This window comes from Acipenser ruthenus, chromosome 19 (genome assembly GCF_902713425.1).
Source record: "Acipenser ruthenus chromosome 19, fAciRut3.2 maternal haplotype, whole genome shotgun sequence".
Taxonomy (NCBI): Eukaryota; Metazoa; Chordata; class Actinopteri; order Acipenseriformes; family Acipenseridae; genus Acipenser; species Acipenser ruthenus.
This window is the reverse complement of record NC_081207.1, coordinates 9,391,168-9,418,250: the sequence shown is the minus strand read 5'-3', so window position 1 is coordinate 9,418,250 and position 27,083 is coordinate 9,391,168. Positions and strand designations below refer to the sequence as shown.

The window sequence follows — 27,083 nt, the reverse complement described above, 5'->3', positions numbered from 1 at the left end:
TATGCCATGACATCCTGACAATGCAAAGAACGCAAATCCCAGTGAGACATGCTGACAGTTATCTGAATTACAAACACGTAACCGACAGGAATAATTTAACCAACCATAAACAAACTGTATTAGCTGCCTTGAAAATCGTAGGTGCATCCATGTTCTACAGCTAATTGTTTCAATTGTGCCAAGCTCCAGATTTGGTCTGATAATAACTGTTTCTTCATTTGAATTGCTAATTGGAACATGGAGACCTGCTTATCAAACTTCACTCATACTTTAGTCCCTGTTCCTTTTAGTTATGTTTTGGACCATCTGCAAACTTTGAGATATCCATAAAGTTAAAAGATGACTTATGAAGTTTTGTTGTGCATGTTTGGCCTTTTTTTTTGCTTTCTGGATTTTTTGGTGCTGCAAGTAATCATAAAACAGTTTAATCAGTGTCCCAGAGATCTGACTACACACAGCAGCATATCCATTGCAGCCTGCACAGCGCTGCTGTAGTGAGGAAAGTGAGTGGGCTTGTGTGGAAAAGTTATTTATAACTTATTCTGTATGGTGTTCTGGGTATAGGCTATTCTATATATCAGTTTGCTATTCTAATTGAAGATAGATACTTGGCCAGTGTCCACCCATCCATCCATCCATCCATCCATCCATTATCGATCCACTTCTCCTGATGAGGGTCACGGAGGCAGCATGCTGAGTAAGGAGGACCAGACTTCCCTTTCCCAAGCAACAAATTCCAGCTCATCCTGGGGGATTCACAGGCGCTCCCAGGCCAACTGAGAGATGTAATCCCTCCAGCGTATCCTGGGTCAGCCCCGAGGTCTCTGCCCAGTGAGGATCTCCGAAGGAAGCTTCCTGGGGGGCATCCTTACCAGGTGCCTGAACCACCTCAACTGGCTCCTCTCGATCCGGAGGAGCAATGCCTGGCCAACTTATCTCTTCTAAATTAAAATATAATTAAGTTTTCTTAACTGAAGCCCTTACACTTAATTTCAACAGGAGTAAGAAAAGGCAGCATGCTGCCAGTGTTTGATTTATTCTCAGGGATATTTATAGTGCGAGAGCAGGGTTTTGTGTAGTCTATGTACACCCTACAATGAATAAGTCAGTGAAAGCTGAATGGACTTTTAAATCAACTTCACATCGAGTTTTTTTTTTTTTTTCAAACTTAAAGCCAAATTAAAAACTCCTCAGCTACAATGACAGTGACAGACTGATGGATCTAACTGCCTGGTTGGTAAATTTGCAGCTAAGAAAAATTGCTATAAAGAACTAGCGCTTGAAGTTAGTCAGTGTTTTTGAAACATACATATAAACTCCAACATGCTTTAGAAAAGTTAACCTAACCTTCTCTAAACTTGTATTTTTTAAATACTGCTTTTACATTATTCTATGAAAAACCAGAAACACTTTACATTGTGTCTCTAATTACTGTGCATTTACATAGTAGTAACTTCGTAAATACATGTGTACTTACACATAATTACAATGTTATTATGGATAGTTACAATGCAGTTTTAAGTGTTATAAAAACTGTACATACAGAAATACAGAAAAGACATTATCAAATACGTGATTTATTAACATATATTTTCAAAGTGTCAAATAGTCAACTGTTTTTACCTTCACTATTCAATTTTGTCATTCTAGTCATTCTGTCCCTTCACAAAGTATACATTTTGTACTAAGAGAAAGTATGTTAATGAAAAGAGCCGCAATATACTAATTTAAATATTTGTTGCATCTTCTTAGCGAGATCTTTAGCATACATTGTGAGAGTCGTGTGACATTGTTCTAATAAATAGCGGGAGTTGAGTTGTGGTTTGCTGCAGCAGAGGGTGCCCGAAGGATAACGTCTATACATGCAAGGGTGAAAGGCAGTTTAATCACATCAGATTATATAGTGGGGCCCCAGCCTTCACTCATATAGTACAGTAGGCTACACATTACATTATGTAAAAATATAAATCTGTACAGTAGGCCTATACAGTATACAGTACAGTAGAAAAATCAAATGAATACCTAGCACACTTTATTTTTACTTTAGCCTACTGGTAACACAAAATAAATCATTCTGCCACATTGTAGCAGTGGTGTACAATGTGAATAAAAGATTATTTTAAATTGAAACAATGATTTTAGGGTTTTTTATTTTATTGTAATTATTATTATTTTTTAACTTGGCCTACTAAGTAGCCTAAACAATTAACACACAATATCATGGTCCTAATGACTTCAAGGTCCAGAGTTAGAATTAGAAATCAGTCATTCATCGTGGGCCCAGAGATAGGTTAACAGATGGAAAGCAATAGAGCTTTGCACTAACAAAAACATTGAAGGATACTATATTATAAATATAGTTATAAAAGGGCTATAACTATATTTAAGGAATCAATACGCATAAAGAAATACAAGTTAGAAATTTGAAGCAGTTTTTTGTTTTACGCAGCAAAGCACCAATCATACTGAAGTTCTTCTCAGGCATCATTAAGGATAGATTCCCCTCTTTCAAATTTCAAATTATCGACCACAATACATCACCTAAAAGGGCGGTTTATAGGCTTGAATATGATTATATGCTTCAATTGCTCCCAAATCTGCCAGATTAAATGGCCCATTAACTTGAATACTATGCAAGAAGTAATTTGGTAGACTTGAGTGTCCTCTGGAACTGATTGAAATTTTGTTTAAAATTCAACACAAAAAATAATTCAATGTGATTTGGGAATGTGTCCAGTTCCAAATTTGTTAACCAGTCCACAGTGCAACCTTTTAAAGCTACAGTAACACTGTTCAATATAATTCCTTAGTATACTATTTTTTCTATAGACGTTGTTGACACTAAAGAACGCTTGCATTCCCTAAAGGAAGTTTGAACTGTAGGGATAAAGATGGGCTCACTTAAATACAGACAACCGGAAATATTCATCTCTAAAGTCTAACCTATCCCTTCACAACCTGCCCCTGACCCCAACACCCACTATCTTGCTACAGACAGAATGAATAATATTATTGTTCTCCTCACAGTGGTAGTATACGTTAATATACAGTGTATAGGGTGTTACTTATAAGATGCGTCATCTTGTTCAGTTTGGATGAAGGGACCACAAAGCACAGCTGAGATGTTGTATCTGCTCAAACTATGCACAACGTTGTCTCTTATAATAAACAAAACACATAAGAAAACCTGTAACAAACCCTGATATCACAGCCATAAGACCTGTAACAAACCCTGATATCACAGCCATAAGACCTGTAACAAACCCTGATACCACAGCCATAAGACCTGTAACAAACCCTGATACCACAGCCATAAGAAAACCTATAACAGATATTACAGCCATAAGAAAACCTGTAACAGATATCACAACCATAAGAAAACCTGTAACAAACCCTGATATCACAGCCATAAGACCTGTAACAAACCCTGATACCACAGCCATAAGACCTGTAACAAACCCTGATACCACAGCCATAAGACCTGTAACAAACCCTGATACCACAGCCATAAGACCTGTAACAAACCCTGATACCACAGCCATAAGAAAACCTATAACAGATATTACAGCCATAAGAAAACCTATAACAAACCCTGATATCAGCCAGGGACTAGTATTAGACAGTAAAAGCGCTGTTGTATTTATATATTTTCTTCAAATTGAGCCATATGTTTTATGCACAGCAGGACATCTGCCCACAGGGGAATTTTACTGGAAATGAACAGTGATTGGTTAGTATTCCATGTTCTTAAATGTATAAATGTAAAAATAAAAAACACCAAAAACATTATTATAGTATTCCTGTAGGTCTTTCTATGGGGATGATCTGCCAGTGAAGGTTATAAGCTATCTGTTCATTCACAATTTTTCCAGTTTTAATTATACTGATAACATTTTCAAGAACCCCTCCCTACAGAGCTGATATTTTCGAAATGGGCTTATTAATGTAAAATCCTATGGGACTTTGCACATTTACCTGTCTACTGTTATGACTCATAAGATCTATACATTGTAACCTATGGGGCAATGGAACAGACGATAGAACAAAGCGTATCTTTAACATGAACGACGAAAAAAGGTTTATTTATTAAACTTATGGGGATTGGATTAAAAAATGTAAATTGATAAAAGGTTTGTAGATTCCCTGACGGAATTACAGTCAGTAATCATTGAGAAATTGTCATGTAACTCTTCAGAACAACTGAAACAGCAGTCAAGCTTGATTAACAGAAATTACAGAGAATTGAATTAAGCAATGTCTCAGTTTCCTAGTAATAGCTGTAACTAACAATTCATTTAATATCATGAATGCATCTCACATGGTCTAATTGAGTTTGAACTGCAATGTAACAATTGGTTAGATCCAAGAAAGCCGCACCCATTTTTGCATCTGCAGTATGTGTCCATATTCCAAATTGAAGAATAAAATACAAGCAAAGAACCAAAGGATATTCAAGAAAAGAACAGAGGGGTAGTGCTAAGACTGCTAGTGCGAATAAGGTGTGAACATTGATTTAAAACCATGGTAAGCATTTCTTTATGGTTAGTGTTTGTCCAATTGAATCTTTCTAGGAGTTCAATTTTCTAATCTCTTATTTGCTTAATTAACGTTATTACAGGTCCCTCTTTTATTGTACTGTAGTCGTATTGTGTTGTACTGTTGTCTTCAATTGTAGATAAACTGCTGCATCCTGGTACATTTTCTGTACTGTATATCACAAGGTCTGATTGCAGATGGACCATTGGAGTGATTCTGAAGTGTATGTACCGATAAGAGCATGCACTTTGCATTAGCAGTATACTGTACAGCTGTAGATATTAAAAAATCTGTGCTCTTGGTTGGTGAATATTAATAAAGCATTTTTGCTTGTGGGCATTTTATCAGTTTTCTCCCTGTGTTATTGGAGTTAGTGGTGATCTGACAGTGCTTGATGCAATGGCACCAGGTAAAATAAATAGAATATAATTTTAATTCACCAACTGTACAGCCCCATTCATCCCTCAGGCAAGAGGTAAATCTAATTCAAATTAGATACTCCTAGAAACCATGGATCACTCCGGCGTTCTGCATCACGTTGACACAATCTAATTTAACAGGCCATGCTATGGAACATATTAGGTTTTAGGAAACAAACGTTTTTGTATATTCATTAATGATGGAAAAGAAATTCCATAACCTCACACGCTTAAAGTAGCAGAACCCCTTTTTATCAGAAATCTTGGTTCTATCAGAAAAGTAAAAGCTTGAAATAATGTATTTAGGAAATTAAGAAAACATCTATTAACTTTTATGAAATTGAATGCTTATTGTGTACGATTCTGCATGCAAGCTCTGACTAGACAAGGGACATATTACATTTAAAGTTAAAAAGAGTACATTATTTCCACCATGAAATAACTTTTTTTTTCAATGCTACAGAGGGATCTCATTTTGGAATCCACCATGAATTCATTTAAACCCAACAACAATATGACTTGCCAAATCACAGTGTTTGAATATACAGTATGCTGCGTTGCTAAGCAATTGCAGAATTTGATCCAGAGAATTCTCAGAATGTAGCTGTTTAAGACATACGTCCTTCTTTATACAGTGGTCTTGTTTTTATAAAGAAAATACTCCATGGACATTCATGGAGTGATGTGTTTATTTCACACATGAAGGTCGCTGTAAACAACCCACTCAAAGACTTCCTGATTATTCTGCTGCCCTCATTCCTGGAATAACTACAGCACTCTTGAACTCCACGAACTTCCTCTTTGTATATTAGACACACAAAAAAGAACTAAACGAGACAGATTCGATGTGCAAGGATGTGCAGAGAAACAGACAGATTCGATGTGCAAGGATGTGCAGAGAAACAGAGTCAGATTCAGTGTGCAAGGATGTGCAGAGAAACAGACAGATTCGATGTGCAAGGATGTGCAGAGAAACAGAGACAGATTCAATGTGCAAGGATGTGCAGAGAAACAAACAGATTCGATGTGCAAGGATGTGCAGAGAAACAGTCAGATTCAATGTGCAAGGATGTGCAGAGAAACAGAGACAGATTCAGTGTGCAAGGATGTGCAGAGAAACAGACAGATTCGATGTGCAAGGATGTGCAGAGAAACAGAGACAGATTCAGTGTGCAAGGATGTGCAGAGAAACAGACAGATTCGATGTGCAAGGATGTGCAGAGAAACAGACAGATTCAATGTGCAAGGATGTGCAGAGAAACAGTCTCAGATTCAATGTGCAAGGATGTGCAGAGGAACAGACAGATTCGATGTGCAAGGATGTGCAGAGAAACAGAGTCAGATTCGATGTGCAGGATGTGCAGAGAAACAGAGACAGATTGGGATTTGATGCCCTAGAAACATAAAGCTTACCTGTCATACACTTTCATTCTCTATACGTGGCAGGTTTTAAATGTGCAGTTTTGAAAGAACCGCATGTTATAGCAAACATGTATTTGTAAAACATGGCACCTGGAAGTCAGTGTATAGGGGAAGCAGAAGGTTAGTAACGACAAGAAGAAGGTGTTGAAGGTGTAAAGACACTTTTACCTTGAGAAATGACCAGAAATGACCAGAAAGTACAGATTTCTTTAAGCACCAGTTATCATGTCTTCAAATTAATACGTTGTGACTTAGGGTAACATTGTGAATTGCTTTGAACCCCATGTCTTCATGAACTATCAATGTACTGTAACAGAAAAAGTGAACTTCTTTTAATACTAATAATACAACTATGGTGCCCTCTCCTGGACAATACTACTTATGGACTGCATGTGTTTAAATGTGTTTACTTCTTTGCACTAATTTGTGTGCATAATATTTTGGCCTGCATCAGTAATACATTCATTTGCATGTAAAGTGTATTCTGATTAAACATACTGGTTTGCATGTATTGTATATTGTTTTGTGAATTTGTTTTAAATATTTTTTTAAGTGTTTTGCTTATATGATGATGGCCCTTTTTTTTATTTAATACTGTATAAGATTTTTGGGGGGCATTTTATTTTTGTTTATTTTTTAAAAATCAGCCTGAGACACTTGTAACCTCCAGAGTTGATTATTGTAATTTCTTGTTCATGGCCTCCTTGATGCCTAATTGAATAGTTGCAGCCGATACAAAATGCAATAATACACACACTAAGTATATTTGCCACATTTCCCCAGTTTTAAGGTCACTATGTTGGCTTCCTGTGAAGCACTGCATTGATTTCAAAACGCTGCTTCTCCTTTATAAGACTAGCCCTGGTTCTAAATGTCATGTGTCAAAGGCACCATCTGGTGGAATTATTTAATAACACATGTTTGGTTACTGAAAATTGCTTAAAGAGTAGAGTTTAAAAAACAAACACCACTTTAGATTAAGTGCGAACTGCTGTCGAATAAGAGATTAGAAAATACTGCAGACAATCCTTACCATTTTGAAAAATGGTAAGTGGGAACTTTAAAATAAATAAATAAATAAACACAGAACACTGTATTAAGTTTATGTTGTTTATTAAAAATATATACATCATACAGCAAAACAGTAAAATATTTATTATTATCCATAAAACATTTGACAGGTGCAAAAACAATATTACAATATTCATCATACAACATCTCGCAATTGATATATGTATATTGCAAAGACTAGACTATTTCACAACACACACTGTTTTACGTTTGACATTGTACTCAATCATTTTACAAAGTGTTTTCTCACTTCACACTGAACATAATGGGCGCTGCTGGCCTGTACTCTGTCTGTCACACACACACGGAAAAACATCTTAACATTTCAAAATCTCTATTGTGCCTACAAAAACTCAGACAATTACAACTTCTAATGAGTCAAGGGAACGGTGCTTTTAAAAGGGAATTACACAGGCTTATGCAGTATATTTAAGAAATAACGACAGGGCTCATCAAATCCCATTATAAATGTTTACCATAGTAAAAGCATAGTAAAATGTAAAACAGCATAGTGAAAGCATGGCAAAACATTTTAAATGCCAGAGAGGAAAGCGTATTAGAACACTTGGGAAAACTGCAAAAGCATGCTACAAATTTACGTGGTAAACTTTTATAAGGATTGTACAAGGAGATAACAATATTTGAATAGATAAAATCTGAGACCGGGTCTAGGTTTTAAACGAGCAAGGGAGATTGTCTCCAAGTACACTTGATTCATAGTTACAGCTTGTTATACGGCAAAAACTTTGGTCTTTCCTTTTTTAGGTTCCAGACTAATAAAAAACAGTTATGTGCTCTTTCCTCTCCGAGTTAACCGGCGACAGTGCAGTGCTGTTAATGGGAGCACTTGTATGTCCCTCTTGAAACATTCTCCCTTCAGAAACAAGGCTGCTGCTTTTCTGTTCCCATAACAACCTTTTTTTCCAATAAGACCAGTAGCAGAAGGGAGCATGATCTGGAAACACCATGAAGCTCAAAGTTTCTAGTTTTATTCCAGTTATTTTGAAAAATATATTTCTTAATATCTACAACACAGGCTACAGCAACTATATAGTAATGCGTTTCTTGTTACCACAGCAGGATGTTCTATAACACTTTAAAGTGGAAATGACGGACTGTGGTGACGTTCATATTGGCATGCTATCTGAAAGAATGTCTTTGAATACCCAATTAGAAGCTCCCTACAGGTTGAGCATGTATCTTGTTTTAGCCAGTTCAGAACAGCACTGCATTGTTTTCATATTGATGAAGCTACGCAACGTGCTGTACTGTGGCAGCATCATTACATTCAATGCGGTTCAGATGACTGGCCAAAATTCACTTATTAGCATTAGCAACCTTATCTCCGATCCCCTGAAGATCTTTTTGTTCTTTCAACATATATTGGACATCACCCTCAAGCAGATTTTAATGAACAAAGCAGAAAACTCGGACAGCGCTATTTTGTCTATAGAGTACTACAGGAATGATTACTTCAAAGGCAACACTGTATTGCATTGTGTTGCTGTAAAATAACAGGATTTTAAAGTAGTTACAGTTACTGAAATACTTCCATCTTACCATCCATTCACAATATGTATAGGTCTCACATGAGCAGCTTTCAAAGAAACGCCTAGTAAACATGTATTTTCATTTAAAAATAGAGAGTTGTTTTTAAAGGTCTTACTTTCAGGTCTATTTCCTGGGTCATTTCACCAGGAGATTTTTTTAAAAAACTGAAAACACTTGTTTTAACAAAAGCTTCTTTCAAAATTGCACATGCTGTACGAGCAAATGGAGGTGCATGACAGGATCGTGGAATTATTTCATTAGCAACTGTAAGACCCCCTTTCAATGGTTTAAAAGATGTAATTAACCAAATACCTTAACTTGAAGTACCGGTACTTGAAACGCTACTATTTTTGTTTTAAACAACCACAAATATTCAGCAATATTCTTCCTCCTGTGGGTCAGGAAGGTCGTTCAGGTCTATGAAGACTGAGGTATTGGACAGCCTGCGCCCATTACTTGAGGAATCCATGAGTTCCTCTGCTGTGCTGGGCACAGAACTGATGTACATGTCCCAGACCTGCTCCGGCGAATCAAAGTCAAGTAACTTCTGTTTGACTTTTAAACTTTTCTCAATCTTCCTCCGTTTGTGCTTGAACTCTAGGATTGTCTTTGTATATCTGTTGATTGTTGTCACAGAAGAAGCCATACAGGAGGTGAACGAACCCCACGCAAGGCTAGAAATCAAGAGAGAAGAGGTGGAAATGGGAGAAGTTCACAATGGAAGGTGCCACGTCCACTTTGATACAATCTAAAGTTTATATCAATAGTATTAACATTGGGGTACCAGGGGAATGCTACTCTTCAAGGGGTCTCTACACATCTCAAGCATGCCAAATATGGGACTACAATCTTTCAATGTTATATTTAGAGTATATTAAAGTGTTACAATTGTATTCTTCTTGGTACAACTCATTCAGTGTGAATATATGGCCTGTACATTTTGTGTGTAAGTGACATGCAGAAAAGCAGTAACTGAAGGTACTCTTTCCCAATTTCCAGGGCAGTTCCCAAGGGGTTGGATTTATTTTCATACCCCTGACAAAAATGCCTTTAATTTACATTAAGCTTTTAAACTTCCACTGTAAAAAACATTAGTTAGTTTTACATCACTTAGAAGAACTTTAGGCATTGAATTTGTATTTTGTAACAAATGTACGCCCTCTTCATAAGGCCTTACTGTTTATAAACCTTCAGTGCAAAACTAGAATAAACCCTCTCTAAACAAACACTTGATTTAATGAATCAAACCCTTTGTTTGCTTTTAAGAAAAAAATGATGCAGGATGGATTATGCACTAAATACCCAACCCTGTAAAACACCAAGTGATTATCCTTACCAGTAGGACCAGCCATAATCCCATGTCTGGGGTCTCCAGTCTTCTGGTCCAAGACTCACTGTTAACTGGAAAGCAGTGGTATACATCATATGTGCTACCATGCCTAACAGCCCTACAAACAGGAAGCAAGGAAGTGACAATCAGAATAATGTATATATATATATATATATATATATATATATATATATATATATATATATATATATATGCGCTAGAAGAAGACCTCCAGGAAGATGGCAAGATGAAATTAGGAACCACGCTGGAGCAATGTGGATGAGGGACGCAGCAGACAGGCTTTTATGGAAGAATCTTGGGGAGGCCTTCATCCAGCAGTGGACTGAAAAAGGCTGAAGATGATGATGATGATGATGATGATGATGCTAGAGGTAGACATTCTAGAACATTAATAAATAGTTAAAAAAAAAATTCCAAGCAGTTCTAAAATTAGTAGTCGCTCTACCCCTAATGTATGATAAAAGAAATGACTGCATTTCTAAGCGACAGCATTATTTATATATATCACTATCCTATTGAAAAGATACTAGAGTAAGACCTTTATTCCACAAGAGGGCAGTCTGCTAACATGAAACATGAACGATAAAGAGAATGAGAAATCATTCACATTTGAAAGACCCTCCTGCCCTAAATAATATAATTTTTCATGTTAATTAATAAAACACCTACATGTATTTGCAATTCATGCCACTATTGGAAAAAACTAAAAATAAAAAATACTATTCATTAACCACAATAGTTACATTTCTGGATTTGTGTAGTGCTCTTGAAATGTGATGTATAGCTGCACTGGGTGTAGTCAGGCAGAGTGCCAGTAGGTACTATGAGCTCCCCCTTCCATCCTGAACTGAAGACTACCCTGCCAGGTTATCACAAGAAGAACCTGTGCTGGACTGTACTGAATTGCATAGTGGTTTTGTGATGTTAAAATTAATTTCACTTGTGGCCTGAGCCTGCGGTCTCCAGGGGTGAAAAGCATGAATGGCTACACAATTTGCATATCCCTCATTTTGTTAAAACTAAATCCAGAAGTACATAAGAAAGAACATAAGAAAAGTTTGAGAAGGAGAAAAGGCCATTCGGCACATCAAGGCTCATCCCTTGTTAGCACACCATTATCCCCTACCGGGGGAAACTAATTTAAAAGCACAGAATCTAGTCTTTTTTAAAATGTTCCTACTAATTGGTTCTTTCTTAAAAAAAAAAAAAACCTAACAATTGAGACCTGTTCAGCTAACGGACCACACATGTCCCTTATTGGCAAGTACATTTTAATTTAAAAACATATTAAATAATGTAAAACAAAACCAATATGGCAATATTTTGTAGAGTATGTTTTCAAAGCATTTCCTCCATTCTTTAATTAACTTTTTGTAGACTGATGTTGGCTGAGGCTTTTCCAAACAACTCAGTTTCATGCTGAGTGACCTCAGCCGTAAGGACTCTCAGCTTCTTCTCAGCAAACTTTTCTTTTCCATGTGCCAAGAGGACTTTGCTGCCCTTCCTCTGACATATTATTTTTGGTTTTTATTTTCGTGTTAGGGTGATTTCACCTGAGTTCAGGAGCTGCTCTTCAGTTCTAGCTGTCTGCTCAAAGCACATGCACAGTACCACAGGCCAGATCAGATGCAGCGTCTTAGTAGAAGTACAGGCCAGTGCCATCTTGAGACCTGCCACTTTGGAAAAACAAGTGTCCTTTTGCTGGCACTAAACTGGTGTGCACGAGATTGGGCTGGCCCTTACTTATACATTGCAGCTGATCCAGCCTGCATTACATATCTCTGTAACAGGCAACTAGAACGAAGAGCAGCTCCTGCACCTTAACATAACATTGCAAAAAATGTTTTTAATAATATTTGGTTAATTGCAATAAGAATCATTAAGAATGGTTGTAAACGTCATACAAATTTAAAACATAAAAAAATAACACAGCAAGTGTAACTTGAAGCTGCTTTTTAACTGTGGATTTATTCTGATTGTGGACCTACAAAATATACACACACACACACTTACAGTGATGCATTGACAACCAGTCCCACAGCTTTCTAATGAAACACTACAACACTGTTTGAAGCACACTGATACCAGGGAATGAGTGAAGCTCTGCACTGACATCAAGGAGGAAATATATTCTTTTCTTTCTCTTAAACTAGGGCAGCAGGCTGGCTGTGTCAGCAGCCACAGGTTGACATCATTAGCTGTACTTTATCTCAGTGGAGGAGGCAGTTGGCTTGGGCAGCAGTGTGCCTTGACATATCCTGGAGCATGAATAATGCATCTGGATGGGAGTGCTAATCTTGTTTAAATGAATGAATATGCATTTCCCTGTTCGTCATAAGTTATTTAATATAGTTATACAAATATTATTATTATTATTATTATTATTATTATTATTATTATTATTATTATTATTACGTTCACTCCTTCAAGAGTTTTTAATCTCAAGTGATTTATCAATGTCAACATGGAGTTACAGCCTTATATGTACAGTAGGTGGAACTGTATTTATTAAAATTAATTGTAAACAATTTGGCATAGTTTCTGTGGGTTCTCACATTAAAATGGTTTATCGCTTTTTAATTGTTGTAAAGAGGAGACAATGATCTATTCAGCGATACCAAGACATTTAGTGAGCCAAGGGTCTGAGTGGGACAAACCTGCCAATTTAAAAGCTGCTCCCCTAGCCGTTCTACATCCGTACCAGTGGATAACACTTTGAGGGGCAACCGCACTTGCCAGAGGGCCTGATCATTAAAATGCATGTATTTAAAGAGGAGATGATTAACATTCTTTAAAACATCTCTGTCTACAGCAGAATATTAAAACCTCCATGTACATGTACTGTAGTGAAACGAGAAGGTTGTTTTCTACCTAAATTCACAGATCCTACTGTTGATTTGCACTTTCTCATATCATGGTTAAAAATTTGAATCAAGCACATAACATTTTCTTTGGGTGTATAATAACTTTAAGCACTTGGTTTACTCAGGTTTCAGGCTTTATATTACAATCTCTGTGGCATTTCTCTCCCTCAGGCTGTAGTACACTCAAAAGCAGGCACCTATATATATATATATATATATATATATATATATATATATTATAAACCTCATCAAACAGCCATATCCTTTATGGTACTGAATGTCATCTTTACAGATACGTATTACCGTTATCAAAATAAATAAACACAAGATAGATGTTATTTAAACTATGCTTAGCTTTACACTAAATGATCATGTTATTTTATTGTAAAAAAATGAATATGGTGCAGTCCAGTCAATTAAACAAAAAGCAAACCCAAGGCTGCAATTCTCATGTCAAACATGATTTATTTTTTCTATTAAACCCTGATAGGATTCCATGGCTTGAAGTAAGCCCATTTATTGGACTACTTGACCAGAGCTAAAAACCTTCTCTTGGGCGTGATTTATGCTGTTGACCTCAATAAAAGCAGAAACATTAATAAACACCAATTAGCATAAAAAACACATGTGAAGATGTTTACCTGATAAGACAGTGAATATCGCAGCAAAGGCATTTAGTTTCAGTCCATCGATAACGTTAGTGAAGTGACAGATCTCTATTGACATGAGGATTCCACCCGTCACAAGCAAAAGAATATACAAACATTCTGTAACGATACAGAGCCACAGCACACCTGTTCAAACAAAACAAGACAGTTATTCAAATATATGCTCACTGGTCAAATCTATACAGAACCAACACAAAAGTGACCTTCAAAAAACTATATATATATACAGACGTGCTCAAATTTGTTGGTACCCCTCCACAAAAAACGAAGAATGCACAATTTTCTCTGAAATAACTTGAAACTGACAAAAGTAATTGGCATCCACCATTGTTTATTCCATATTTAATAGAAATCAGACTTTGCTTTAGATTTTTTATTCAACATAATATTGTAAATAATAAAACAAATGAAAATGGCATGGACAAAAATGATGGGACCGCTAACCTAATATTTTGTTGCACAACCTTTAGAGGCGATCACTGCAATCAAACATTTTCTGTAGCTCTCAATGAGACTTCTGCACCTGTTAACAGGTAGTTTGGCCCACTCTTCCTGAGCAAACTGCTCCAGCTGTCTCAGGTTTGATGGGTGCCTTCTCCAGACTGCAAGTTTCAGCTCTTTCCATAGATGTTCGATAGGATTCAGATCAGGACTCATAGAAGGCCACTTCAGAATAGTCCAATGTTTTGTTCTTATCCATTCTTGGGTGCTTTTAGCTGTGTGTTTTGGGTCATTATCCTGTTGGAGGATCCATGACCTGCGACTGAGACAGAGCTTTCTGACACTGGGCAGTACATTTCGCTCCAGAATGCCTTGATAGTCTTGAGATTTCATTGTGCCCTGCACAGATTCAAGGCACCCTGTGCCAGGCGCAGCAAAGCAGCCACAAAACATAACCGAGCCTCCTCCATGTTTCACTGTAGGTATGGTGTTCTTTTCTTTGAAAGCTTCATTTTTCGTCTGTGAACATAGAGCTGATGTGACTTGCCAAAAAGCTCCAGTTTTGACTCATCTGTCAAAGGACATTCTCCCAGAAGGATTGTGGCTTGTCAATATGCATTTTAGCAAATTCCAGTCTGGCTTTTTTATGTTTTTCTTTCAAAAGTGGAGTCCTTCTGGGTCTTCTTCCATGGAGTCCACTTTCGCTCACAAAGCATCGGATGGTGCGATCAGAAACTGACGTACCTTCACCTTGGAGTTCAGCTTGTATCTCTTTGGCAGTTATCCTTGGTTCTTTTTCTACCATTCGCACTATCCTTCTGTTCAATCTGGGGTCGATTTTCCTCTTGCGGCCACGCCCAGGGAGGTTGGCTACAGTTCCATGGACCTTAAACTTCTTAATAATATTTGCAACTGTTGTCACAGGAACATCAAGTTGCTTGGAGATGGTCTTGTAGCCTTTACCTTTACCATGCTTGTCTATTATTTTCTTTCTGATCTCCTCAGACAACTCTCTCCTTTGCTTTCTCTGGTCCATGTTCAGTGTGGTGCACACAATGATACCAAACAGCACAGTGACTACTTTTCTCCATTTAAATAGGCTGAATGACTGATTACAAGATTGGAGACATGTGTGATACTAATTAAAGAAACTAATTAGTTTGAAATATCACTATAATCCAATTATTTATTATCTTTTCTAAGGGGTACCAACAAATGTGTCCAGGCCATTTTAGAATATCTTTGTAGAATAAGCAATAATTCATCTCTTTTCACAGCTTCTTTGCTTTATTCTATGACATACCAAAGGCATGCAAGTATACATGATAAAATAGCTTTTTATTTCATCACCTTTCAGGAGGAATGAAGCATTATTTCAGTGAGCTGTAAGGGTACCAACAAATTTGAGCACGTCTGTATATATATATATATATATATATAAATGAAAATAATGAAAGTTATTTTTGTTTGTTTGTTTCTTCTGATAAGGCTGGAATGTTGATGGGAGTGGAAACCAGCAACAGCTTTGATTGTCATTTGGGACGGGATGGACAGATGGATTTGGAGTGGGCGTCGCCACAGAAGCTGCAGATGTGAAGGAATTGCATGAAGAAAGGTAACAGTCTGAAGAACTGAAGTTACTGCAGATCTGTTTAGAACCAGAAAACTTAACACTAGAAGGACCGGAGATATACTCATACCTAGAAGCCCCACAGCCGTCTTTCTGACTGCTGTATTCAAAACACTGTAAATAGTATAACGAAAGGAGAAACAATCGGATGTGATTACTTTTTTGTTTTTTTATTGAGTACGTCACATAAACATCTGAACAAATGAAGCATATATATATGTGTGAACATTTCTTTTACAAGTCAAAACAAGAAAATGTAAATAAACACCTGAACAGACATAGGTTTACAACATACATATTTATAAAACTGAAATGACAGCAATACATTTTTAACTTTTCAACAGCAATCAGTTTATTATCAGATGAGCAAAAGCAACTGAACAACGTAGATAAATAAACTTAGAAAAAAACATTTTACATAAGCACACAGCACAAAAAAAGTCTAATTTCTGTTTCTTTTTTTCGACAAAAGGGTATTCCTTTACCTTGAGTCTAAGACTGTTCACAATCAACACAGATAATGCGCTTCTCCACGCCGCCTTTCTGCACAGGACAGAACTGTCCGAAGTTTTATTTTTATTGCACTTGTCAACCTGGCATTGGCGTCTCTTGCATCTCTCAGTGGGATTGCCAGCTTCAGTAGTGGGTACACGCTTGGCAGTCTCCCTCTGTTCCAAATGCTTCCTTACAAGTTGCTGTTCTAACCGTAAAATATGTTCTCTCCTTGGTAAATTCTTCTCCGTGCATTCTTTGTAAAGTACCCAGGAGTTGATGGCTGCTAAGTCCAAAACATTGTAAAACACCTGAACAGACCACCGTCGGGAGCCAGCTTTCACTGAATACTTCCGTGCCATCTGATCCAAAACATCAACTGCCTATTTTGTTGCGCTGTGAAACTCCACGGTCTCTGGTATTTATTTTCACTAGTCCCGATGCTAATTGACTGACCAAAGCAGCGCAGCTGGCAAACAGGCGCCAGCCTTCAAAAGGCTGATTGAAAACAATAGACTGTCACTCATTCACAAAGGCAGAGCGTAGAGACTGATTACAGCTAAACACATTGCGGACTGTTAAATAAAAAGATCCAGATCGGGAGAGGACCAGTCCACGATGTGATTATCGGCTGATAGAATGGAGGCAGCTTTAGCTGAAAAAGCCTTGTGGTACTCATAAAATATAGCACCCCCGTAGCGAACAGAGCTCTACTATGTAGAATAAATACTGATCCAGTTCTTGGTGGTGGTGAGGATAGACTGAGGAGAGAACATCATGGTAGATTGAAAATGCAAGGACGAACTCTCCAAGGGTTACATTTTTTAGAAGGCGTTGGTTGCGGGATTTGAGGGTGAATGTAGCAATAAGAATGGAGACTAAGTTGATATCCTTACCTTCTATTATTTGCTTTCAAATATTTGGAGAGAGAGAGTGGAGCCTAATGGTAGAGGCTGAATGAGAACCGGATGCAATTGCAGATGCTAAGTTGTACTCAGGGATTTCAACAGTAGGGACTGGGGCTGAGGTGCTGGTGGGGAAGCTGCTGCAGGATGGGAGACTGAAGACAGGGTGGGAATGGCTGCTGTTGCTGAAGGGGAGCCGTGGCTTTCGAGATTGTCTAGTCGGGCATTGATAGTAGAAACGGAGTTGGCAGTGGGCTGTATGACATCTTTCAAAGCGTTATAAATGGTTTAGTGAAGATGAGAAAGAGGATTGTGTGCTGCAGTGTGGAATGGGAGAGGGGTGTCTGCTTGTGGTTGCTTGGAGGCGAGGAGGAAAGATGGACTCGGCAGACATTGCTTCGCAGTACAGTTTGAAGAGAGCGAGCTGGTCACTGCCAATGGGAATGTTGATTCCTTTGTCAAATAATGCTTTTAGAAGTTTGGCAATGGGCCAATCTTTGTAATTGGCTGCAAAGGGAGCTGAGAGGTGGACCTGCGTTTTGAGTGGCGCGGTCACTGGGCTGGAAACTGGATATTCGGAGAGGCAGCTGGTAATGAATCCACTGAAGCAACAGAGAAAGCAACAGAGCAGGTAGGAAATATTATTTCCTGATCAGAGTCCAAATCAGTCGAGAGAACAAAGTGACGTGGATTAGCCATGTTTCGAAGTGAAGCACGATTAAAAAGTCTACACATTAGCTAGAAAGCAAAACACTAGACAGAGGAGTGTGAGATTGGGTTTTAAATAGGAGGTTAATAATGGTAGACGATAATTAAGCAGCCCCAGCTCCTGCCCCCTGAATGTCACAGAACACACACCTGTGCTCCCCTCACTGTTTGACTCACCCTGTACCCCATGCAACTATGCCTTTACCAGGTGAGCCACTTTGGGATGCCCATAAACCCATCTATAAGAAGTATATTGAATTAGTGTAAACTATGGTGGATATAAACACAGCAACTAAAATCATTTTACATGTTGTTCATGTTAACTTCAATTATATTCAGCTTTTGTGTGCTATGTCTGAATAATTTCAGATGGAATTACAGTACAGAAGAATCCCTTAATCATCTGACTCACTGGAAATCCAGCAGGGTTTTGTTGCTTGCAACAATGGCTTTCCTACTTTTGGTATCCTGTTCCAAACATGCATGAATTAAAAATTATCTTGCCATTTCCAGCTTCCAAAGTTACTGTATGGTTCTGAATACCTACAAACCTACAGCTCTAAGAGAGACGACCAAAGGACATTAATAGTGCAGTAACAGTCTCATGAGATCTAGTGAAGCAGATGCTTCTTTGCAACATTCAGATTCTTGTGATGTGAAAACAGCACTAAGACCAGTGCATATTTTCAAGTGCTGATTAGAGGTATTAAATTAGATCTGGTACTACACTAGGTTAAATACATGTTGTTTGCAAGCCATGCTGTCATATTTTGTTGCACTGCTTTGGTCATTTCACCTGGAAGGTGGAATCATCCCTACCCCTTCAAAGACTCCTGTCTTTAACCAACCAGCTGTTCCCCTTATTGACCCAGAAGACATTTAATGTCTGATTAGTTTACTGATTCAGTACATTGTTTATTTTCTTAGGTGGATGATTTACCATTAAACTGACAGCTTCTACTTAGAGATGCAGCTAGCTTACAGCTTTTGCACCAATAATATATTAAAAACAAACTCTGGGTATTGTCTCTAATTATTCACACAATAAAACAAATGCCATCAAATTGGTGAATAGATTATTAATCCTGAGTGCTGCCTGTAAAACTGCTGTCTAAATGATGTTTGTGAATGCTTTTAATGCATATTTTACACAACACAGGAAACTGAATTTACCCAAGTGCCCAGAGAGAATCATTTCAACCCATACATTATTGATTCAACAACTATCCATGAATAATGAATACTAAATAAATACATATCTTTGGGGGTATTGTATACTTTCATAGATGCTTTTCTCATTTTCCTACATGATCAAGATGCATCCCAGATTAAAATCGGGAATGCTATGTTTCTGAGCTAAGTGTTCTAGTAAAGAAAAAGACCTTGACTTTCAATTCACTACCAATTAAGACAAAAAGCACGTCCACGGCATTAAGCAATGGATGATCATTTCTCCATTTCTAAAAATGTTACTATATAGGTATATATATTCTTTATATGTGTAACCAAGTGACAAGTTTCTGAAATAAACCAGGATTTGAAATACTAAATTTCTAAATCTTTTTTGGGGAAAATATCAGCTCAAACAAGATTTCATCTCAAAGTATTCTACTAACACAAAAATGAATGCGTATGTACTACACACTAAAAACAATTGCATATACAGTGCTGAAAAGTATAAATAACCCCTAAATACAACAGGACAATCACCCTGTACAGTAGATGATGAATCCAGGAGAGATAGAAAGCAATCTACACTGTCTTATGTTTTAATAAAAAATATACATTATATATACCAATGGCATGTACACTCTACGCTGTACACTTCAAAAACGAAAACCATCACTCTGAACTAATGAATTATACACTGATGCCCCAACTGCACAATTCTATTTATTTTTTATTTCTTTATAAATTAAAAATGTAGGTTATTGTAGTCTACAAGCTGAACTGTTATGAAACATGCACTGATGTGGCAGACGCTGTAAAGGTTTTTTTTTTAGCGTGTTTGTTATTACGACAATGTAAGTAAGCATTGCTCAGCTAAGACTGCACATATTGCTTACTATTCAGTCTGGCTCTTATAATGAAATTATAAATAATGATTTATAAAATGGGAAGACAATTATGTATAATCAGGGTGTGGATAATTGAAGTCCTACTGCAACCGTACAGTATCTTTGGGTAGTATTTCTATAAATGTACTTTTATTTCAGTGAGATCCCCATATTATAACAAGAAGAATAACACATTGTGATGGGGTGCCAGCTTGCCCCATAAATTTGTGTTTTGTTATTGTTGTTGTTTTTACTGTTTTCATTATGTTTTTGTGATTCTTGGTTTGTTTTGGATTGGCAGGGAGGGGGTTAAATTCCTCCCTATAAAATGCATGTGAGAATGTGGCTGGAGCCTTAAGTGTTTAATTGTTAATTATTAGTTAATTGGGCTCCAGCCACAGACTATAAAAGACAGCTGAAACCCTTTGTTAGGGAGAGGAGTTTTTGGGTGAGGTTGTTTGTTGGTGTGCTGTGCTGTGCTGTGCTGTGCTGTGCTGTGCTGTGCTGTGCTGTGCTGTGCTGTGCTGTGCTGTGCTGTGCTGTGCTGTGCTGTTTAGTTTTGGAGAAAGAAACTGTAGTGAAGGCTAATGCCCAGCCTACATTTCTGTATTTTGTTTGAACCTTTTTGTTGGCCCTTGTGTCTGTTTATTTGATTATTTTTTGTTGAATAAAGATCATTATTTTGCCCCTTCCACTGTCTCTGAGCCTCAAACCTCTGTCATCCTGCCACACACATCATGGATTTTTTTTTGACAGGCACTGTTGTGATGGATTCTGGACCCAGCAGGTAGAAGCAGAAGCTCTTGTTAAGTGCATGGTCCCTGATTCACACACAGTCATGCTACATAATCTCTGTTCATAATGGGTATATTATGAACTGGATCTCACTCTGACTTCCTCCAGTATCCAGTTTCTCGTGGATTTAATCACAGTACTTTCCTATGTGAGTAAGTGTCTTGGTTAGCTGAAAAATTCATATTTAACTCTTTGTTGCTGTCTCGGTCTGCATTCTGCATTTGTTTGCACCAGTAGAGGTAGTCAGATAGAGATTTAGTTCATACTATTTCCTTGTCTCCTGTGTGCACTAAATGTACCATCTTTATTTTTATTATTTCCTCAGCTGCATCAGTTTGTCTAATCCATCCGGAACTAAAACATGAGGCATGTTTTCAGTGTCTCGTGAGGCATTTTCTATGTAAAAGACTTTTTCTTTGAACAGATACAACAACATTACACTGGCATCTAGCCTGCTGTACTAATTAGTAATTTATATTGTATTGTCATATGCTTTTGATAAGCTGTATCAATGCTGCTGAACACAGCAAGAGCTCTGTTTTAATCCCAGTAATGAGAGTGTATATAAAAACTCATTATACTGAACACATGCACGCTGGCTTTACCCAGATGACAACAGAGCCCCTCGACGTTCCGTTTGACCTCTTAACCTTTTACTTGAATCAAGGAAAAGATGACATTGGCAACCTTAAGATTTATGAAATCATTGCACCACTTCAATAAAAGCTCATTAAAAGTCCAAATCCTGGTTAAATTTATGGGACAAAAAAGGTTACATTTCTTCATTTTAAAATGTGTTAAAAAAAAAACTGAAAACTAAGTTCAACGCCTTTTACAGCTTTTTAAAGCCTCCTGGGTCATTATGCAGCATGTACTGTGCACAGGCACTCTTTGGGTCAGACATACTTTCCTCTATACACGATTGAAGGATTATCAATGTTCAATATCTGCAATGGCCCTTGTTGTGCACCCCTGTATACAATCATACATTTGAGAATTGATTCAGTCTGTAGTGTTTCTTAAGATATATTTGGATAAACCATTTTTAAATAAAGTGCAACTATAAATTCTAATTCCAATACATTAGCTGATATTCTTGTGGCGTTCCACTTGAATTCATAAGGCCATGTGGCCATTATTTTAAAGTGTTAACCAATTTTCTAAATGCTATTAGATACTTGAATGACTACATTAAGCAAAAGGTCAATGTTTTTTTTTTTAATTTAATACAACTCCATTATGCCAATATCAAATTAATTCACATTGGAATAACTGCTACTTAAGTGCCACCATTACTTTTTATAGCATTAGTACAGGATTGTAAAGTCAGATTTATAAAGGCAATTAAAAGCTGACTAATGTACTAACCTTTCTCATGGGGTGGTGCAATGTTCAGAAAACTTCGACAATTCTCTCCTGTAAAATAAAATTTAATTAAGCCTTGTCTGTAAGACTCAACAATACCTGTTCATTTGGGAAGCATTAGCCATATACTCTAGGAGTACGTAACTGCATATGAGACCAGTTAAGCACATTTCCTCAATGTCAATTGCTTAGTGGGGGAAGACATTTATTAAGTCTTCATGGGGAAAGCATTGTACCACAAGCCCAAGGTCTTGTCTTATTGCATCCCATTTTTCTTAGGACTGGAAGGCAACGGCTTTAGCTATGACATGGACATAAATACTACCAGCAATCTTAGCTATTGACATCAAGTTCTCTTCTGGAAAAGCTCTAAAACAGTTTATTAAAAAATCTCTTGTTATGGGCCAATTTAGTTTGTATTGGTGCTGAATGCATTCAATGAATTCTTACGGACAAAATGAACCCTCAAATAGCTTTAGTATGCATGAAAACATTGAAAAAATCGAAACATTTGTCACTGAATTTAGTTTGTAGTATTTCTATATCTACAAAACTAGTCATTAGGTCTCATCATGTGCAACTATAAAGCTGAATGAAATAATGCAATTGAGATCATGTATATGTAATAATTCAATATTCAGAGTAACTGAACAATTGCTTATTCCAGTGCATCCCACATCGTAAAAAAAAAAAAAAACTGAGGCTGGTTACCGTCTGGAGAAAAGACTGTAAAATTAAATACTTCTAAATATCAGTTATTTAGTAAAAGTAGGCATTCAGTTAGCACAAATTACTAACTAATTAGAATTGAACAGCTCATCAATTTGCTTATCAACCATGTATGAACGTTAAACACATTAGTAATGAATTAAAAAGACGGATAATATGTTGCTTATAGAAGGGTGTCATACAATTTTTCTTTCTTCAAATAACCTATCATTGCTTCATGTTTTTAACAAATGCAATTTTCTGAAAACTGAAATGTTATGTGGGTTATAAAGTTTCTCCACCACCTATTTTTAATCTTAAATAGTTTAAGCAAAATTAATCTGATGTGCAATATCAAGCTAATCCAAGACAGCCCTCAAGTATATGTTTAATAAACTAACTTCCCATTAAGCTATTCAACTTAGTCTGTAATTTGTAAAAAAGAGGCTTTTCCCTTTAATTCGTTAGCTATTTAACTCATTGGAAGTTCATTCTTAATACATTCTGAATAGGGGATCCATAAAATAAAACTGTAACCCTTGCCATTATCTTCATCACAGTTGTTACTATTTGACAGCACTATAGCGAGAGCAGCACCATAATTAAAATGGATCTCAGTCTATTTGTAAATATGTAGGGGTATCATATGTGTATAAAAGAAGAAAAAAGAAAATAACAACCTGTTGAACATAAAGTAAACAAGAAGTAAAAAAACTGTCAGTCTTACACACAATGAAGCTCAACATGTGTATCCTTATGTACATACATAGTACATAAAAGCATTTTGGAAACACAGGTCAGTCCTTACCTATTCCATTAACATTTTCCTCACAGGACAACCAAATCCCGGTGTGGAAACGTCTCATTAAGAATTTATCATCCCCGGTTTCCCAAATATATTGTACCAGGCGGCTGTCATTTATATTGGAGCTATTGAACATGATACAGTAACTCTGCCTGAGTTTCACTGGACCCTTGCAGAAAGGTTTCACCACCTTCCTCGTTCCTTCACACCAGTAGCTGGTGCTCAGCGCAGAGACAGAGAAGACGACTGCGATGAAGTTTAAGGTGAGAGCCAGAGAGGCTCTCTGTCGCCTATCTATGCCCATTGTGTAGGGAAACTGAAAAGCCACTAATCCAGGCTTTCAATATTCAGAGATTGCACTTCCAATCCTCATAATCCAGCTTTCCATTAAAATATCCTTTTGTAATTAATTACTGCTCTGCTACTGCTGCTGCTCTCTGTCTTATTGCCTTTTCCCGGGATCTGCTCAGTTGCTGAGCTGATTGTGTCTATCTGCAAGTCAGGAGTCACTGAGCGAGAGCACACTGCCTGCCTGCCTGGTGCTATCTGTCACTTGAGGGGCTGGGCTATTCCAAATTAGTCTAAGAGGTTTAGGTTGGCTGTTTAAGGCAATCCAATGAAACAGAAAGCAAGCAAGAGACTGGGAAGGACTCATCTAAAACTATGGCTGTGTTTACAGGTTGCAGTTTCTCTAAGTGTTTTTTCAAAAATGATTGAAATGCAGTAATTACAGTAGTTGCACATCCAGGTACACTTTAGCACAATGTCCTTGGTTTTCCTTGCTTTTCTGTAGTGTGTCACGCCCCTCTGAATCTACTTTACTGGATATTCCACACTAGTTTTAGCACATCTTCCACATTAAATCCTGCTTGCCTCTCTGCAACTCTATTATCCAAAACGGCATGGTACGACCGACATACTTCGTACCGTAGGTAATACATTACATATTGAAGCTGTGCTAGGACTCACGGTTGCTTTTTTATTTCTATTTATTTGTTTAGCATGACTGAGAAACACTTCTTTTCTCATAAAAGAAAGTCAAAGAAAGCTCTCCTTTTTATAGTTTGGACTTTGGATTTTGAGGTAAATTAATTATAATTAATATATTTCTTTTTAAACGTAAGTAAAAATCAGAGGCTGGTCCATCACACTGCCTATATATTTAGATTAATGAATTAAAAGGTAAGATATGGCGATAAAGCAAATCACTCTTTAAATACTGTAAATCCATACTCGGTATGATTTATAATACAAAATAGAACACACAATCAAAGGTGAGAGGGGCTGAGGGGCATGACTTTGCTGTTTATATGATTTACCCTGTTTAATTTAATTGAGGTGTTTAGAGCTTCTGACCATGGTATTTTACAGCTGGACAGGACTTAAGCAGAAAGGAGTCAAGTGGTACTCAAGGTCACACAGCATGCCTGGGGAAAGGCATAATTCAAAGTGGCTTTTTAATTGTATTTCCAACCCTTGTGCAGTCGTCTCTGGGGGATGTTTTTGAACATTTTCAAATCAATTTCTGATTAAATGTTAGCCAACAAAATTGGGCCCTAATCCCAAAAATAATGTCAATTACATTTTCATTTTGTTTGATTTTTATTTGTCCTGAATTTTGTGCAATTCAATTGTATCCATAAATCACGGTGGTTCAATGGGGACAAAAATGAATGAAAATGGAAATGTGTTATGTCAGATCACAAGATAAATATTTATAAACATTCTTTTGGATTAAACAGGTGAAAATCATGGGGTTTCCATGCAGGTCAATTTACATGTGAAATGGCAATGCGCATGCATGTTTGGGAGAATTACTCGGGTAAATCAGGTTTGTGGCTGAAAAAACAACCAAAGCGAGGGATAGGGTAAATCTCATTTACTCGTGTAAATGGTGAAACACACGGGAAAACCACACCCATTTTCACATGGAAACCCACATTTCACGTGTAAATGTTAATGAACGTATTGTAAGGGATCAGCTCAGTTGTTACTGTGGATTTCAAGACGGCAGAAAGTAGTGGCTGATGGGCGATTTTATGGTTAGCAGTGGAGTAGTTCACCTTAATGATAATGCGGGCGGCCTTTTTTTATTATTGTTTTTTGCTGTGTCTGGTCTGTCATGTTGTATATCTCTTGTGGGTTTACAGTTCTGTATAAAACCACTTACCACGAACTGCATTATGCATTTGCTATAGTATTAAAGCAGCTGTTTGAGAATACCCTTGGTGTAAAAATTATGCTAAAGTTAAACACAAGTGAGCAAGTGAGCTTCTTAACTGAATTAATTCCCATCCTCTTTTTGATCCCAGCTATGTCCAAAGACAACGCGCGTTTGCCCTCCACGTTAATAAATATAGTTTGTGAACTGGATGTCATAAGCCAGCTCGATCGCCCAAAACAGCACAACAACATCCAAGTTGTTGATGCCCTCTCAGAACTGATCAAATAAAATTGCAAATGAACGTATTGATTTTGTTTTATTTGTTTGCATCATTAATATTTAACACAGCAGTAAATCCAACACAACTTAAAAGAAAGGAGAGCATCTCTGACGGCACGAGCCTCCTCAAATCGCTGCTGATCCAATTGAAACTGGCGGCTGAGGTAACCTTAACAGTTGAGAAGTCCACTTATAATACATTTTTAGAGTCGCAGGCTGTAATTTGAATAAACACCCATACTCTAACATGGGTTGTGCTTGTTTTGGGCTTGTTGTGAAAGGCAGTGCCGTTTTTTTTTTCTCGTGAGACTGTAACCTTCCCCGTCTGTCTCACAGGTAGCCACTGATTCCTGAACACCTAATTTTGTTGTTGACAAGAGTTTGTGCAGGCAGCAGGCAGTGGCAATTTTGGGAACGAATTAATGCACTTCAGTCTGTTTCATCAGTATCTGCCACCTCCCTTTCAAGTGCCCACTACCCGTATTTGCCCAAGCGTGATGTTGAATGCTTCCTCAGCAGCTATCATCCGGACCGGTAGGGTTTCTAAGCCAGGGTAGTATACACAGCATCACCTGATCCCCTATATGTTGTATTGCCTGAATGAAAGGGATACACACACACACACACACACACACATATATATATATACAGACGTGCTCAAATTTGTTGGTACCCCTCCACAAAAAACGAAGAATGCACAATTTTCTCTGAAATAACTTGAAACTGACAATAGTAATTGGCATCCACCATTGTTTATTCCATATTTAATAGAAATCAGACTTTGCTTTTGATTTTTTATTCAACATAATATTGTAAATAAGAAAACAAATGAAAATGGCATGGACAACAATG

At 37.2% G+C, this 27,083-nt stretch overlaps 1 protein-coding gene across 2 annotated transcripts; it reads right to left on the bottom strand.

The window, feature by feature from the left end:
- Positions 1 to 7,491: 7,491 nt before the first annotated feature.
- LOC117424419 (germ cell-specific gene 1-like protein) lies at positions 7,492 to 24,286 on the bottom strand. 2 transcript variants are annotated; one of them, XM_034040735.3, is made up of 5 exons: positions 23,792 to 24,286; positions 22,279 to 22,326; positions 13,856 to 14,008; positions 10,336 to 10,447; positions 7,492 to 9,673 (listed from the first exon to the last, which is right to left on the bottom strand). In XM_034040735.3, the coding sequence occupies exons 1-5, from the start codon at positions 24,090 to 24,092 to the stop codon at positions 9,373 to 9,375; spliced, it is 915 nt and encodes a 304-aa protein (XP_033896626.1). In that variant the 5' UTR covers positions 24,093 to 24,286; the 3' UTR covers positions 7,492 to 9,372. The 2 variants fall into 2 exon arrangements, with proteins under 2 accessions (XP_033896626.1, XP_033896627.1); XM_034040736.3 differs by lacking the exon at positions 13,856 to 14,008.
- Positions 24,287 to 27,083: the final 2,797 nt, after the last annotated feature.

What these genes read in the sequence shown, in the direction of transcription:
- LOC117424419 (XM_034040735.3), bottom strand. Translation starts at nt 24,092, where the DNA reads ATGGGCATAGATAGGCGACAGAGAGCCTCTCTGGCTCTCACCTTAAAC. An exon ending in TGCACCACCCCATGAGAAAG is followed by an intron (nt 14,009 to 22,278) that starts GTTAGTACATTA and finishes TTGTTTGAACAG; the next exon opens with GTGTGCTGTGGCTCTGTATC. An exon ending in GATATTCACTGTCTTATCAG is followed by an intron (nt 10,448 to 13,855) that starts GTAAACATCTTC and finishes TCCTGTTTGTAG; the next exon opens with GGCTGTTAGGCATGGTAGCA.